General features: G+C 40.3%; 1 protein-coding gene across 1 annotated transcript in view; it reads left to right on the top strand.

Annotated features, from left to right (window-relative positions):
• The window catches only part of SLC12A2 (solute carrier family 12 member 2), a 109334-nt gene that overhangs the window by 34173 nt on the left and 56898 nt on the right, over positions 1–18263 (top strand). The window contains exons 7-10 of the mRNA XM_075931906.2: positions 5031–5139; positions 5700–5827; positions 5916–6000; positions 12755–12903. Coding sequence (XP_075788021.2) covers positions 5031–5139; positions 5700–5827; positions 5916–6000; positions 12755–12903 — 471 coding nt within the window. The remainder of the gene's footprint in view (positions 1–5030; positions 5140–5699; positions 5828–5915; positions 6001–12754; positions 12904–18263) is intronic.

The raw sequence follows: 18263 nt of genomic DNA, 5'->3' as shown, positions 1-18263 counted from the left end.
CTGTCTGCTGACAGTGGCTAATATAGATGCCCCAGAGAGAGGGAACACAACAGGTAATCATCATGTGATCCTTCTCCTGTCATCCATTTCCAGACAAACAGAGGCTAGGGACACCATTCCTGCCAATCCTGGCTAATAGCCATCGATGGCCCTAACCTCCATGATTCTATCTAGCTCTTTTTTCAACCCTGTTAAAGTCCTAGCCTTCACCACATCCTCTGGGCAAGGAGTCCCAGAGGTTGTCTGTGCGCTGAATGAAGGAAACCTTCCTCTTCTTTTAAACTTGATGCCTATTTATTAATTTCATTTGGTGACCCCTAGTTCTTGTATTGTGTGAACAAGTAAATAACTTTTCCTTATTCACTTTTTCCACACCGTTCATGATTTTATAGACCTCGATTATATCCCCCCTTCATCTCCTCTTTTCTAAGCTGAAAAGTCCAAGTCTTTTTAATCTCTCTTCATATGGGACCTGTTCCAAACCCCCAATCATTTTTGTTGCCCTTTTCTGAACCTTTTCCAATGCCAATATATCTTTTTAAGATGAGGCAGCCACATCTGTATGCAGTATTCAAGATGTGGGTGTAGCATGGTTTTATAGAGAGGCAATAAGATATTCTCTGCCTTATTCTCTGTCCCTTTTTAAATGATTTCTAACATCTATTTGCTTTTTTGACTGCCACTGCACAGAATGGATGTTTTCAGTGAACTATCCACAATGACTCCAAGAGCGCTCTTGAGTAGTTATAGCTAAATTAGTCCCCATCATATTGTATTGTAAAGTTGCCAACTGTACATACCACTTAACCTCACTATTCCGCTGCACTGAGTCCTAGACCAGCTGTTGTGGAAACAAACACCATCCTATGTTAGCCAGTCTGGCAGGGAGAAGAAAATTTTGTTTCCCATATTTCCCTCCCCTCCTCCCCCAAGGAAAAGAAACTACTATTATAATACACAGAGTGGATCCAATGGGGAACCTTTTATTTTTATTTTTTATTAACCAAGCGTATAATTGGGGGCTGCCAGCCTAATCTTGGTACAGAAGTTTTCTACCAGTCTGCATAGATTCTAAATCTCTCTCCATTTTTCCAGACAACATGAAGGGCAGTACAGTGACCTAGTCCTGACCTAGCCCCAACTGTTTCTTTCCCTTCCTGTTCATGTTTGAAATCTTTCCCACATGCTGTAAGGGAGTCTGAAAAGGGGCAACACCCCTCTTCTTCAAGCTAGCCGGATGAAAACCTACCACATAAAGGTTGCGGTCGGCATATCAAATGGATATTGTCCACAACTTAGTGGATAATGTAGTTAGGTGACCACATGGCTGTCGAATGTAAGAAAAAGGACAGTTTTTAATCTAGATGTTGTTCATGTGTTTAGACCTGCACAGTCCACTATGATGGAAGTTAGTTCTCATCTCCCACTTCTGACTGACTTCATATTCATTCTTCTAGATTACTACTGCACCATATTCTGATCCTTTCTTATACATGCTTCACCTGAAAGAGCAGTTTTAGACCTACTGATCTCCAAAAACATTTGCATTGAAGTGAGAATTTTCTTTGACTGCTAAGAACTTCAAATGACCTAGATTTGTAATAATCAGAACACTTGGTTTTCTTTTAAAGATAGAGGATTCTGTATGCTGAATCTACTTTCGTGCTTGTGGTAGGGGGGGAGTCACTTGTAGCCTGGCTTGCCACTTTTACTACACCTCTGTGGACATCCGTATTTTTTCTAATTGACAACATTGTTTGAAAAATGCTGTATTGCTGATTATAGCATACTGACTTCACAGATTGTAGTTCCTTAGGCCAATAAACATTGAAGAGAGCAAACACAAAATCTCTGATTCTGAGTGCTTTACTTTATCATGAACCCTAAATTCCTCTGGCCACAGATTTGATCTTCCAGCTTGAGAGTCTAAGCCATGAATATGGGAACCGTTTGGAGGTGGTCTAACATTCTTTGCAAATTTCTGAATACTTCTAGAGCAAGCAAGAGGATTCAGGGAAAAATTATTTGTGGTACCTTCACCTAAATGTCCTCAGAATCAGTTGGAGAAATATAACCTCTTGTGGATGGCCCCTGAGGGATTAAATCCTGTTTACCTACAGATTCATTTTTCTGTCCTTGGGGGTTTTAATCAGACTTCTAGCAGTAGACAGTTTACACCCCCATGGATCCTATTTGTTTATTTTGTCAGTGTTGCACAGGGGAGACTAGTAGAAACATGGAACTGTAAACCTTGTTCTTCAGATTTTTAAAATTCCCTTAGTGCCTTTTAGGCCATATTTCAATATAGCAGTTTAGTTCCATTATAAGGGTAAATGAGTTGGAGCTCTGTCTCGTAAATCGTCATCAATTGTTCTGTGGAAGGTTATATAAGGGCATGACCTGAATGCATGCCCTGCATGCATGCATGGACTGACAAATAAGAGTTGAAACGAAAGCCATTTTTTTTCCCCTAGACTCTTAAGTTTGAGATCCCTCTTCTTGGGGATAAGATTAAATGACACTCTGGTTTTCATGGTTGGTATGTAAGACCCCATCTTGGATAAACTCTTTCCAGAATACACTTTAGTGCAGTGTTTCTCCACATTTTTTTTAATAAAGTACACCTTTTTAAAAAAAGAAGAAAAGTACCCCCAGTACCTTGGTCTTACAGTTTTCAGACGCACACAATTTTTTTCTACCATTGTAACACATTTGTTTAAACAGCTTAATCATAGCCAGGCGGGCAATGAAATTTTTGGGTGTAAAAAGTACAAAAATAATAAAGCGCTGTTAAAACTTAACAAAAATTCCGTTTTCTCCAAATTTCAGTTGTGTTGACTTACCCCCCCCCCCAGTCTTCTTTTGAGTACCCTTAAGGGTACTCGTACCACTGGTTGGGAAACACTGCTTTAGTGTATTAAAACTTTGGACTTAAAAGCAAGACTTTGTCCAATTAAACTTGCAGTCAGGCCATTTGAAATTTTGCAGTTCCATTATCAAATACTAGAAAATTGATATTTCTTTTTCTTTCATCTATCTGAGATCTGAACAAAGCAAGTAAATAAAATTAAAACTATAAAAATCAGTTTTAATTTTTCTTTGAGGGGTTTGCTGTTTTGTATCTGTTCTTTTTGTAGGATTTGGCTTTTCATTGCTCACTGCTTCCCATTGGTAATGGCAAAACCGGGGGATGAAAAGGAAAATTAGCTTGTATACCTGTAACTTTTATTTCTCATAATTGAACAAACCCTTTGCTGTGGAACAGGCCTTCTTTGTGCAGCAGGTTGTTTATCTGCCTGATCTTCACAAACTTAATTTTTTTCTGAAATGGTCTATAGCTTCAGTTTAAAATCTAACTTTCTGAAGTTCTTGCATTTTGCTGCAGCAGTCCAGCAGAGGGGAGCCTAATCCTGTGTGAAATCAGTGGGTCTTATCACATGACTGATTTCCAGCTCAGATAGTGTATTCTGTTCTGAGATTCAAAGAGCACAGCAAACCATTTCTCATTTGCAATTCACCCGTCAAATTCCAAAATAGCATATAGCTGAAAACTTTCTCTTTTTGGCTGAGGAATATTTTAAAAATATAATTATTCAAACAGTAAGAGTCATGATGCTATGAAGCACTTTGTGCCCCAAAATGACTTTTTAGAAATAAAGATTTCTGTAAAACTTTTAAATTAGAAAAATGAATGAAATTTGTTTGAATTCAAATGTTCCTCTACTTTTTCCAACCCATGAGAATCAGAAAATCAACAGGTCTGAATTGATTAAAACAGAAGACCAACCAGCGTGATTACTGAAAAATCAAGGTTAATATCAATCAAATGTTGAAATATCAAATACAAATTATTATTAACTTCTGTTTACGACTTGTATACATTGATTTCTCCACATAGTCCCCTCCCAAATGCCAATCTGTATTATTTACACCTGTAGACCAGGAGTGGGCAGTAGTTTTTAATGGGAGGCCTCTCCAAGATTTTGGCAAGTGCTCAAGGGCTGCATTTCTAACAAGGGGTTTTGGGGTAGGAGACTGGTGTGCAGGAGGGGGTATGGAGTCTGACAGGGAGTTTGGGTGAAGGAGGGGGTTGTGATCTGGGGCAGAGACTTGGGATGCAGAGTCCAGAAGGGGGTATGGGAGAGGGTGCAGAGTCTGGGAGGGAGTTGTGACCTGGGGGAAAGGTGAAAAGAGTTTGGGTGGTGGCTGGGGGAAGATATTTGGCGGGGGGTGGAAGAAAGGGGAGAGCAGTGGTGGCCCGTCAATACAGGCCAACTAGGCGGTCGCTTGGGAGCCAAGATAAACAGCTGTTGAGGGCTTTGGAGGCGGGAGCGCCGATCGCTTCCCATTGCATGTTACGCCTAGGGTGCCAGTTGCCGGCAGCTCATCTAGGGCTGCTCCTGGGGGAGAGCAGGGGCACCAGAGGCAGGCTCTGGCTGGGAGGCACTTACCTAGTCAGCAGCCCTGCAGAAACCAAAAGGCTGCAGTTGCAAGCTGCTCCATGTGGTGCTGCTCCAGGCAGGTTGGGGGAGGAGAGAGGGAGGAGGCTCCATTGGCTGCCCCTGCTGCCAGCAAAATATTTCAGCTGCTATTGGTGAGAAACTGGGCAATGGGAGCTGAGAGATTTTGCTGCGGGTGGGGCAGAGCACAAAGCTTCCCTCCTCGCTCCCAGAATAGAGCCGCATCTGGCCCACTGGCAGCCTCTTGCCCATGCTTGTTGTAGACATTAGTAAAAATAACTTCACCTCCCTGGAACTTTAGGACTTACCTTTTGTATGCATAACCTGTTTAGATCTTAATTTTGTCATTCTCCTTTTTAGAAGTGAGTTTTCCTTCTTACCCACCCTTCTCCCCCTTGTCTAGCATAACTGTTTGAGTTTTTTTGTTAAGTGGTTTTCCATGACTTATCTGAATCTAATAAACGAAAATACACTCTCAAAGTATCAAAATTAACTTCTTAGTCCAAAGTCTCTTAGCTCACAGACTATATGGTAGGTACTTGATTTTGATTATAATTTTTAAAATTTCAGGCACAGATTGTTCTGCTGGTGATCCTGCTATTAGCTATTGGTGACTTTATCATAGGAACATTTATTCCACTGGATAGCAAGACGGTTAAAGGTTTCTTTGGTTATAAAGGTATGCAACAGCATTGAATATCTTGAATAAAAATAACTTAACAGAAAAATGAATTAAAACGCACTGTTAAATGAAACTTAGTTCTGTTATTGTACTCTTAGTACTTCAGTATTGCAAAGTGAGAGTGCTAACGTCCAAAAAGTTTAATAGTGGGTTATCCCAGCTTTTTAAATTCCTTCATACACTTTATACATTCCTAAAACTTCTTTAAGCCTGGTGGTTTTTTTTCACTGACTTCATTTAAATTGTATTCACTCTGGCATTCATTGGGCATTTTATTTTTATCATTACTTTAAGAAATTTATCTGTTCTACTTTGTTGGTTTTATTATTTTGAGGCTGCTTTCGAAAGACATTGTAAAGGTTTCTAAGTGTAAAATATTGCCATTTCAGATATTTCTGTAATTTATATGCAACTATGATCTTGGGCTCAGTTTAGCTTGGTTGTTGGTGTGTTTTTGTTGTTTTCCCATAACTACTTTGGGTAGAATTGGTAAATGTTGAGAGTGTATACAAACACTGTATGGAATAATACATTTTAAAAATTCCTTTCTTTTTCAGCTGAAATATTTTCTGAGAATTTTGGACCAGATTTCCGAGAAGGTGAAACTTTCTTTACAGTATTTGCTATTTTCTTCCCTGCTGCAACTGGCATTCTGGCTGGTGCAAATATCTCAGGTGATCTTGCAGTAAGTAATTTGTTTTCATATTACTGCTTTAATGTACAGATTGCATATTTACTTGTACTGCAAGCATTCATTTAAATGTTTCTTTCAGGATCCTCAATCAGCCATACCTAAAGGAACACTGTTGGCCATCTTAATTACCACATTGGTTTACATAGGAATTGCAGTATCTGTAGGTAAATAGTTGTTTTTTTAATTATTAATTTCTGAGGTATGCTTTGATATTTGTTTAGAACATGTATTGTTATGTTTTTAGCTTTATACCTATAACTTTTTTGGAGGAAATTCACCCAGATTAGACTGATGTTTGGAATAATTCTCAAAAAAGCTCCCCCTCCTCTGCATATGCAGAGCAGACCTTGTCCTTAATTATTTGAACTTTATCTGCACTGGGCATGCTTCAAAGCTTCATTGAGATGCTACTCTTTATTCTTTCTCTTTTACCCTCTTCCACAAATCCTTTAATCTCTAGGGTCTACTGGGCTGGGAGTCTGGAGACCGTGACTTCAGATGCCTTTTCTGTTGATTGGCCTTAATATTTCTGATTATTTTGCAACCCTCAGTATTAAACATATGGTGACTTTGGGCAGGGGGGAAAATGTTACTCACATGGTAGACGCATTTCCTTATCCACATGGCCTTTTAGAATGACTATGTCAAATCTGACTACTGCTGCTCTAACCTCCAAGACATGACTTCCTTTCCATAGCTAAGACTCTTGCTGCCCATCCATGATATGGCCCTTTTTACTTAGACAACATCTTCGTGACTAGCACATATCTGTGTAACTCACTGCCAAATTATTGTAGCTTTATTGTGCCTATTCCACATAAAGAACCCTTTTGATTATGTGACGGAAAGGGTGTAAGTCAATAAAGGTCTGGCTAAACTGCAATTTAAAATTGGTGGTAGCAAGACTCAGTGCCTGATTATCCAGATTCAGATTTGCACTATGATGCTAAAAAACAAACAGTGTAAATGTTGTGACTTGGGCTGGAGCTCTGACTCTGAAGCCCATCTCCCTCCTTGGGCTTCAGATCCCAAGCTCTATCCTGAGCCTGAATGTCGGCATTGCTGTTTTTAGCGGCATGCCGCAAGTCTGAGTCTGTAGAGCTGTGATCTGAGACATGCTAATGCTAGTTTTAAAATAGCATAGGCATACCTTAAGGATCAAATGATAATGGAATTCATGTTTATCTGTTCTCAAACTTGGGAAGCTTAATACAAGACTTACTTTAAAGGGATGTTGTGTTAGCAAAATCAAATAGGGAAAGAAATGGAAAAATTATGGTTGTCTATATAAGGATCCTTTCTCCAATCTGCATAAGGCTGTGTGGTAAATGAGGAAGAGCTTTGTGTAATCAATTAGGTGATTTCTGCAAAGAACTCTCCCCTGCCCACCATCTCATTTGCTATATAACTTCCAAATGCTGTGAATGATGCAAGAGGAAACAAAGTAAAAAATCTTTTTGTTTTGTTTTGTTTTTTGGCAAGGCATGGGACCCAGGACTCAGAACCGGGTTCTGTCCCTGTCTCTTCCACAGTCTATGTATTGTAAGCCAAGTCATTTAAACCAGAATTTTTAGAAATGGCTTTTTGTTAGTCACTTTCTGGATAATCATCCTGTCCTGCTCATTCAGAAGTGGTGAGCACTTACAGCTTCTAACTTTAGTTGAAATCAGTGGGTTCTGGTGGGGCTAAGCATGTTTGAGAAATCAAGCATGAGGTGTATAAAAATGAGCATTCGAGACTTAGAAACAGTCTTTTAAATCTTGGTCTTAACATCTGACTTGACTGTGCATCTGTACAATGGGGATGATGTACATGGTGGTAGAAGTAAGTGTTAAGAAAATACATGTTAGTAATGTATGAGACACTTGGACACTGTTGCTTAGTGAAATAGAAAAGTCCATTAGAAAATACAACCTACTCTGTTCAGTGTTGTATTTAGATGATATTCCATATTTAAGGTATTAAATCATACATTAATGAAGAGGATGAAAGGAAGTTGAACAGTAGCTGCCTCCTCGGCCAGGACTCTCTATCCCGGCTACTGAATAAAACAGGAAACATGAGGAGAATACAGAGTGTAGCCATATTTTGGAAGATGTATCATACATAAATGCAAGGTGTCATGATTAGAGTTGCATAGGCAATATTAATTCAGTCATTTCTTAACTTGAGTGCTTGATGGTCTTTTTTGTGGTGCCTATCACTAAAGTGAGTTCATCACAAACATCTAGTTTAATCTCACAACGATGTTGTGCAAATTAAGGTGGTGGTATCTCCAATTTACAGGTATAGAATTGAAGAACAAAGATTAAGGTTTACAGTATCCACTAAATTTGGGTACCCAATTTCAGATACCTGGAACTTGAGTTATTAGAGCGTATATTATAGAAGATTTACCCGGTGTTGCTCAGGTCCTTAATTCAATTAATTTTCCCCCCATTATTTAAATCACTGGTATGGTTTGGGGCTATGGATGAGGAGTTCAGTATGCACATTGCTCCAGGAAGAGAGGACTACCTCTATCAGCCCATTTGGTTGTAGCCAGGTGAGAAATGCCTCTCCATGGCCATTGAAGTTCCACTGGGCACAGATGGGGAGGGGTGCGTGTCCTCTTTCTGGGGCATCTCCAGGTTCATCTGCCCTTTGTGTTCCCCTGCCAGTGTGAGAAATGCAGCAAACTGCGTTTTCTCCTTCCTGATGAAGGTGAACAGCCAGCAATGTTTCCATATAAACGGGGAGCTTCAGCTCCCCTACCTTCCCTAAAGTGTGCCTGAGGGGTGGCAGGCTTGGAACTGGGACAATTCTGGATAGAGGGGCACCCCAGCCAGCCCCTTTCACCTGCCTGGAGATTTTCTCTTTTCTGTACGATTTTATGAGAAGGAACCCCATTCTAGGCACATCCCATTACTCTGGCACAACTAAACCCTTGCCTTGCTTTAAGTTATGATAAGAGGAAGCAGTATAGCTTAGGAGAACAGACAGACATGCAAACAGATAAACTCTATTAGGTAGTAGACTTTACATATTCAAGAACAGCTCCCATTGACTTTAGCTGCGGGTTGTGAGCATTCAGCACTTCTGCTAGTCAGACCCAGACTATCAAGTTGGGCATCTAGAAAATGAGGAATACACGCCTAGTGGCTACCTCTAAACATTTTGGTTTAATTGGCTTTTACGTTATGGTGAGATTCTGTGACAGGCAAGAAAAGATTCTGGAGAGGACTATCCAATTGCCTTGACAATGGGACCCTCCTTTCTTTCGCAGTCCCCTGCCTCATTCACTCCCTGCCATCTGACTTTTACAGTGAATGAAGCTGTGGTCCTACAATCATGTCTCTTTCATTACATAGCTCTAATTTATTGCCAGAGTACAGTCCATCTTGTCTTGAATGTAGGAGGGGTACCATGGAAAAAATAGTAGGTGATCATGTAAATAAGGACTATCATAATGCATTCTCACAAGGGGCCAAATTAAAGTTGTACCAGCAACCTTAATTCTGGCATTTCTTAACCTTTGAGTACTTTACTTTACAACCTGAATGTTCTTTTAATGTAGTTTTTATGTGTGTATTTTCCTAGGTTTTAAAAAAAAAAGCAAACTGGGAAAAGAAATGCCATCATGTGGCAGTCACATGGACCTGGTTCATCATGTTTGGAGCTCTTAGATCCATCATACAGACTTGTGGCACTTAAGCAAAATGAGTAGCTGATAGCAAAAGTAGGTTGTCCTCCTCTGTGCGGACTAGCACTAGAAGTGGATACATGTACGCACGCACATGCCCGCTGTCACTTTGCCACTGGGTATCATGGGTGTTTGCAGGGAAACTGTAGGTCAGGATTCATGGGTTCCATGCCTTCCTCTGGAGGTGGAGCTATAGCAGTACGATCTGGACCACTCTGCTTTGTCCCTTTCATTGTGGCCTTGGCTCTTCACAATTTCTAGCTCCTCATTCCAGTCCCATTCTATGTACCTAACCAGTTCCAGTCTCCAGTCTTTAAACTTCTTGCCCCATCCTCTCCCACTCCCAGACACAATTTAGTCTTGTACTGTTCTATTGTGGCTCTTGCCACCTCTTCATTTTAATCAGGAAGCTTTCTCCTCTATGCTGCCTGGGGGGTCAGTGGACTAAGTGTTGAGAATTCAGCAGACAGTTTCCCAAGCTTCAGTCCTGATCAGCCCTGGGGATAGACCGTGGGAATTAATCTGCAAATAAAGTCTCTACTGAAACTGCAAACTTTTTTTAAAAAAGGTTTATAACTTAGTGAACTTTGAGTGCATTTTCTTAGGGAGAGCGAAAGAGCCACATCTTTGATACAAAGCCGTTTTTGGGACCCTTATCAGAAGATTGGGAGGCGGGGGGGCTCTAGAGTCTTTTCCAAGTACGGATCAGTAAAAATCTTAATATGGATAAAACAATACATTTTTTGCTAATCACGTTCTGAAATTACTTAAATGTTTCAGCTGACATCTTCCAAAAAAGTGAGCCTGAACCAGATAATAAGCGTAGATAATTTCAGCCCAAAGGGTTAAAGTTTTGGGCAATATTTTTATAAGCCGCAGAAAACAGGCTTTTAATGGGAAATGCCAGTTAATCTTATTATGCAGTGCTAACTATCCCATTTATGCTAGCTTTGTGTCAAAGTTGACTGACTTTATAGCTGTATATAGCTAAATGCAATTTTTGTGAATATTTTATATAATATAAAACCACAAATATTTCTACAGAAAAATAAATTGAAATCACCGAACGTCATTTTTAGAAATTAAATCTCATTATGGTAATTTTCAGAGGTAATATACCAGTGAAATAGCTTCTCTTCTGAAAAGGTAATATCTGAGTCAGCAGTTATCACACACAGTTTTCTTTCATTCTGAAAACATTCTTGTCATTCTTTCTTAGAAAAAACTTGATCCTGCAGATCAGCGAATACTAGAATTCCCTTAATTCAGTGTTTCAAACTCCTAATTAAGTAAATCTGTTTATTTAAATACTAGATACCACTGGCCATTATCCAACCTTCATTTAACTAACTTATTTTCCAATAATTATATCTAGAAGGCTAACCAATAACCATGTTGCCGAAGATAACAGCTGCAAATGTGAAAGTAGAGATTTGCATATTTTTATATAACAGGGTTTTAGAAACAGAGTTTGAATAGCTTGTCACTTTTAACAGGTGTAACTGCATTTATTACCTGGATGCTGATATACTTATCTTTGTGCTTTGAACAGTATTCTTTATTGTCCTTTAGTTGTGACATCTTGAATGATTAATCATAATCCTGAGTGGATTAAGGACTAAAACGACCCGAGTGATGAAACTTTTAAATTAACTCACTATTCTCTCTCTTTATATATTAAAAAAACTTTTCCTGTGGGATACAGAATGATATCATGCATCACTTTGTATCCCACAACCCTTCCCTGCCTCCCCCCCATGCTCTGGTGAGCCACAAGGCCTCCCACCTGCCTGGTGCTCTGGGGAACCGGGAGCAATGCAGCCTTGCCCATCCCCAGATCTCGGGATCGGTGAGAGAATGGGAGCCTCGCAGCCTCTGGCCATGCTTGGCCCAATCTCCCTCCCGGCAGCCAGGGGGAAAGCCGGGCCCAGCACGGCTTGGTTTGGTATGGTGTGGTGTGTTTTGTGTTTTGTTTTGTAAGCTGTGTTTAATTAGCTGGCCTTCAGTGGGCATCATAAGAAGTTACTTAATATTTAGAACTTTAATTATACATTTGTATTCAAAACAAGCAAATTTTGAAGTGAGCATATAAGAATGACATTACATTTGATGATAGGAAATATTCTTTCTGAGCACATCAGAGAAAGGGGAGAGTAGTATATAGATATGCTTCATAGCATGACACAGTATGTAGTTTCAAACTAATACAAACATAGTGTCATAAAGTAAGTTATAACAGTTATAGCCTGACTGCCTAAAATTATTAGTGTTTATGGGGTGGGAGACACATTTTCAATAAGATGACTAAACTGCCTTTTTAAAAAAAGTAAATGGTTTGGAAAGTGTGTAAAACTTTTTATAATATATAACAAAGGTACTCCTATGAATTTCTCTTGTTTTTATTAGACTACTACCAAATCCAAAAACCACCAGCAGCAAAAGTGTATAGGTGGCATTTTCCACTCCACCTACATCCGTCTTACCCCTGTCTGGCCAGTCTCTTCAGTCAAGTCCAAAAAACATGCCTATGTAAATGAATTATGTAATTGGATCAGTCTGTTAAAATACTATTTTAAAACATTCTCCTTTATGGAAAATAAAATAAGTTATAAATATATTCAGAGAGGTTTGAATACCTGTGCAAATTGTGACTGAATAGTCCTAATAAAAAACTAACATGTAAAAAAGCAAAAGTGAACTAGAACTGCATATAAGGATATATAATACTAGATCTAAATGAATATTGCCCAATAAGTTGACATGCACAGTGCAGGAAAACAAAATATGGGAATTTTAAAATGGCTGATTTTTATAATCTACTTTTTCTCCATATTTGTTGTTGCTTTACTTTTAATGATGAATCAAGTAATTTTTATAGAATTTCTCTGCTTATTTGAAATGCAGCCTATAAAAGCAGATTGCAATTGCTTATGGTAATGTATTAAAGTATTTTAAATGTGTGTAAAATAATGTACAAGTGCTTTGTATTGACATTGTTAAAATGTTATTTAATAATTAATACATGATATTTTCTTGTTTACGTTACTTTTTCCGTCCAAGCAAATATGTTTCTTAAATGTCAGGAGTAACTTAAAGGGAATGCTGTTGTTTTGTCATGCTTTACTATTAGAAAATACTTTATTAAAAAAACATTAAGCTTGACAAAGATTTTTTTTTAAATAACAAACTGTTTAAGTGCCACTCTCCAACCTGGATTTTATTTGTCCCCCCACCAGGCTCTTGTGTTGTTCGTGATGCCACAGGGAACATCAATGATACTATCATTACCGAACTGAAAAATTGCACTACTGCCGCTTGCAAGTTAAATTTTGACTTCTCATCTTGTCAGAAAAAGTGTCCCTATGGACTGCTGAATGACTTCCAGGTGAGACACATTAAGGCTTGACAGAGCATCAATTGACTGGTTTTTGTCGGATTTTTTTGTATTTATTTCACACATTTGGTATACTTAATAAGCCTAGAATAATTGGTGCCCATCTGTTGTAAATGTAGGGAAAGTGTGGAATATGTTTGTTCTTTAGGAAACAAGTCTTTAAAGAAATGCAGTCTTAAATGTTGTTTCATGTGCCTTCCTTAAAGGCTTTCTTTAGTAAGGCATTTTCACTATTGCCTACAGAAGAGCAAGGTGCATTTGTGGTAAAGAATTGTACTTTTATCTCCAATACTATACACGAGCAAATTATGTGGCTGGTAGATTGCAGAATGTTCTGAACCATTAAAACATCTTTCTAGCAGATAGGCTTTTGCAGTCATTAACTTTCTTAACTATCACTTGCTTTTTATCTTCTAACAAGTGAACAGCTTTTTGGTAATACATCTGTTCATTCCATCATTGTTTTTAAGTAAATTTTTTTCTATTGTCCTTGTTCTTAGTTGGTTATAATTTTTATTATACCTTGCTGATATTCCCAGAATGTTTTAATTCATTATAAAAATAAAAACATTTATCCGGGTACCAAACTAATTTTATTATAAAAAAAATTAATCATATTACCATATTGAAAGGGGAATGCATTAAATTGAAATTTAGCATGTGTATTTGAGGCTAGTTTTGTTCTTCCCATAAGCAAGCTAGTTTTTGTGACTTTACAATAATTTTTCCTATTTTTTGCCATATTTATTTATTTCCTTTTGTTCCTTGTGTGTTTAAAAAAAAAAAAAAATATCCGTGAGCAGGTGAAACTGACTGTATGGAGTGGAAGTGGCCTGTCTATACAGGCAGTCCCCGAGTTACGCGGATCCGACATATGTCGGATCCGCAGTTACGAACGGGGCCGTTCCTCTCCCTGGTCTCCAGCAGACCAGGGAGAGGAAGCAAAGCGGCGGAACACGTGGGCAGCGGACAGGGCTGTCCGCTGCCCACGCGCTCCGAGGCTTGGCTCTGCTTTGCCCGTCCCCCCCGTCTCCCTGGTCTGCAGACCAGAGGGACGGGGGGGCAAAGCAGAGCCAAGCCGCGGAGCGCCCGGCCAGCTGACAGCCTAGACGCGTCTGGGCTGTCAGCTGACCGCGCGCTCCGCGGCTTGGCTCTGCTTGGCTCTGCTTTGCCCCCCTCACCCCATCCCCCTCGTCTGCAGACCGGGGGGGGGGGGGGGGGGCAAAGCAGAGCCAAGCCGCGGAGCGCGCGGTCAGCTGACAGCTGTCAGCTGGCCGCGTCTGGGCTGTCAGCTGGCCGCGTCCTCTGCGGCTTGGCTCTGCTTCCCCCGCCCCCCCCCCCCAATCCCTCTGGTCTGCAGACCAGGGGGACGGGGGGGGGGGCAAAGCAGAGCAAAGCCGCGGAGCCCGAGGGCAGCAGGACAGCCATGGCATGTGTGGGCTGTCCCGCTGCCCCCGTGCTCCGTGGCTTTGCTCCGGACACCTGTGGTACAGCAGCTGGGGCGCTGCCAGTTGGTCCCGTAGCGCCGCTCTGGGCAGCACCCCAGCTGTTCTGCCCCAGGCATCCTGATTCAGCCACTGCTGGTCAGATTCAGCAGCGGCTGAATCAGGACGCCTGGGGTAGAGCAGCTTGGGTGCTGCTGGGTTGCTCCAGTAGCACTGAGGAGCGGCGCTACTGGAGCAACCCAGCAGCACCCCAGCTGCTCTGCCCCAGGCATCCCCAAGTCAGCTGCTGCTGAAACTGACCAGCGCTGACTACAGGAAGCCCGAGGCACGGTTGCTCTGCCCCGGGCTTCCTGGAATCAGCCGCTGATCAGTTTCAGCAGCAGCTGACTTGGGGACTTGGGGTTCTTAAGTTGAATCTGTATGTAAGTCAGAACTGGCGGTCAGTTTCAGCAGCGGCTGAATCTGGACGCCAGTTCCGACTTACATACAGATTCAACTTAAGAACAAACCTACAGTCCCTATCTTGTACGTAACCCGGGGACTGCCTGTATATTAAAATTTAAATTAATTGTATCCTTTTATTTAAAATCACTTATCTAAAGTAGCTTTTAAAAACCTATCTGTAACATCAAATCTACTCAGGATTTTTTGTTATGTGGTTTTCCATGACTTATCTGTATTTCTTTACACAATGCACAGTCAACCTGTGAAACTCCTTGCTAGAGAATGTTGAGAAGGCCAGGACTTTAAGAGGATTAACCAAAAAAACTAGATAAATTAGGTTCTTTAATGACTTTTGCCAGGATGGGAAGGAATGCAAAATGCAGGACAATGTAGCACTTTAAAGACTAACAAGATGGTTTATTAGATGATGAGCTTTCGTGGGCCAGACCCACTTCCTCAGATCAAATAGTGGAAGAAAGTAGTCACAACCATATATACCAAAGGATACAATTTAAAAAAATGAACAAATATGAAAAGGACAAATCACATTGCAGAACAGAAGGAGGATGCGGGGGGGTGGGAAGGGGGAGGAAGGAAGGTAAGTGTCTGTGAATTGCTGATATTAAAGGTAGGGAGAGTGGGATGTTTGTGAGTTAATGGTATTACAGGTGATAATTGGGGAAACTGTCTTGATAATGGGTGAGAAAGTTCAAAGACTTGTTAAGTCCTTGTCCGTAAGTGTCGAATTTTAACATGAATGACAGTTCAGAGGATTCCCTTTCAAGTGCAGATGTAAAAGGTCTTTGTAGCAGAATGCAGGTGGCTAAGTCATTTAGAGAGTGTCCTTTCTGGTTAAAGTGGCAAGAAACTGTTTTCTCTTTGTGATCTTGTCTAATATCTGTTTTGTGGGCATTAATCCTTTGGCGAAGTGTCTGAGATGTTTGTCCAATGTACATAGCAGACGGACACTTTCGGCACATGATAGCGTAGATTATATTTCTGGATGCGCAGGAATATGTGTTCTTGATCTTATAACTCACTTGGTTAGGTCCAATAATGGTATCAGCAGAATGAATATGTGGACAAAGCTGGCAACGGGGTTTGTTGCAAGGGAAGGTACCAGGGTTGGTATTAGTGTGGTATGTCCTGTGGTGGTTGGTAAGAATCATCTTGAGGTTAGGTGGTTGTCTATAGGAGACTATGGGTCTGTCTCCCAGAGCCTCTTTGAGTATGGTATCCTGTTCCAATATAGGCTGTAGTTTCTTGATAATGTGTTGGACAGGTTTAAGTTGGGGGTTGTAGGTGATGACAAGTGGTGTTCTATTGTTGGTTTTCTTGGGTCTGTCTTGAAGTAGATGGTTTCTAGGTATTCGTCTGGCTCTTTCAATTTGCTTTTTTGTTTCTCTGGGTGGGTAGTTGAGATTTATAAATGCTTGGTAGAGATCCTGAAGCTTCTGGTCTCTGTCAGTGGGGTTAGAGCAGATGCGGTTGTATCGAAGGGCTTGGCTATAGACGATGGATCGTGTGGTGTGTTCTGGATGGGAGCTGGATGCATGTAGGTAACTGTATGAGTCAGTGGGTTTTCTGTAGAGAGTGGTGTCTAATTTTCCATTGTTGATTTGTACGGTGGTGTCCAGGAAGTGGATCTCTCGTGTAGAATGGTCCAGGCTGAGGTTGATGGTGGGGTGTAGGTTGTTGAAATCTCTGTGGAATATCTCCAGTGTTTCTTGGCCATGTGTCCAGATCATAAAGATGTCATCGATGTACCGTAGGTAGAGGAGGGGTGAAAGGGGACGGGAGTTGAGGAAACGTTGTTCTAGGTCAGCCATAAAGATGTTAGCATACTGTGGGGCCATGCGTGTACCCATGGCTGTGCCGCTGATCTGGAGGTATAAGTTGTTCTCAAACCGGAAATAATTGTGGGTGAGAATGGTGGGAAGGAATGGTGTCCCTATCCTCTTGTTTGTCAGAAGTTGGACGCCAGGGGATGAATCACTTGATTACCTATTCTGTTCATTCCCTCTGGGACACCTGGAAGATAGGATACTGGGCTAGATGGACCTTTTTATCTGACCCAGAATGGCTGCTGTCATGGTCTTGTGACTAGAGAACTGTTAATGGAGTCACTTCACCTTGAATGGCTCTTTGAAAGACGTAGAATCATAGAATACTAGAACTGGAAGGGACTTTAGCATTTTCACTGCTTATGCTAAATAATCTGTTCTACCATGTAGTTGGCAGTGATTCGCTGTGTACATTTTCCAGTTCTGAAGAAGAGCTGTGTATAAGCTGACAAACAGAAATTGGTCCAATGATAGGTTAACTCACCCATTTTGTCTCTGTAGTATCCTGGGTTCAATATAGCTACAACAACACAGATTAAATAAATATTAGTTACTAAGTATTAAACATTTATGAGAAGAAATCAAACTCAGTGCATTCAAAGGGTGTACAACCTGGATGAAATATCACACTCGGTGTCTACCTGAATGTAGAAAATGCCTGGCTTGTGTAAAGACCACATGATAACCATACTTCATCTCTGGAGTCACAACTGGTATTTCCATTTTATTTTTAATATAAATATTAGTGCACCCCAAAATCTGTTAGAATAACATTAGAGTTACAAAATCAAGGACTCAAAAGTTAGGGAGTGACAGTATTAAGAATCCCTGTGCAATTGTAATTTGGCCTCTTGTGCCATATGCATTATCATTGTCTTTAATTACGTGATCGCCTACTATGTTTTCCAGAGGATCCCTGTCTCATTCAATGAACAGATAAATATTATTTCTCCACATTTAATGTGTGACCACAGGTCTGATTACATACACTATCCAAACATTTCACTGAGTATTAATTTCCTTATAGCCATTTCAGTGGTGCTGTCACCAGAGTATTTGAGTGATTCACAAACATACATTAATTTGTCTTTATAACAATCCTGCGAGAGGTTGTACTATTATCACTATTGAGCAAGGTGGGAACTAAATGTTGATGTTAAGGCCAAAATTGTCAACTAACTTAGGGTATCCAATTTGAGACACCTAATTTTTTTAAATTATTTTTAGTATACTAGGCATTTTTATAGTACTTGTATATTTAATACATGTGCAAATCTGGGCATCCAGAAAATGAGGAACATTCAATTAAACACAAAAAGTTTAGTTTAGTTTAAAAGGCTTATCTAGCATCAAATACGCACTTGTTGAGAGAGGAAGGAATAGAGTCTAGTTCTTCAGGGCAGCTTCCATGTTCAATATGTTTACTTAATAGACTTTTTGGTAAAATCTAAGAAAAAGTAAATATTTTCATGAAATTCTTTAAAATTCCAAAGATTCAGCTTGAACTTTTCTCCCTGCTATGTTGGCATCACCCAACCTGTTCACTAGAAAATAAAATAGATGAGAATCTCAATAAGAAGGTAAAACTGGCTAGTGTGTAGTATTCCTGCTGACACAC

This window comes from Pelodiscus sinensis, chromosome 6 (assembly GCF_052426305.1).
Source record: "Pelodiscus sinensis isolate ZL-2025 chromosome 6, ASM5242630v1, whole genome shotgun sequence".
Taxonomy (NCBI): Eukaryota; Metazoa; Chordata; order Testudines; family Trionychidae; genus Pelodiscus; species Pelodiscus sinensis.
The sequence above is the reverse complement of the archived record's forward strand: the minus strand, read 5'-3'. Positions and strand labels throughout refer to the sequence as shown.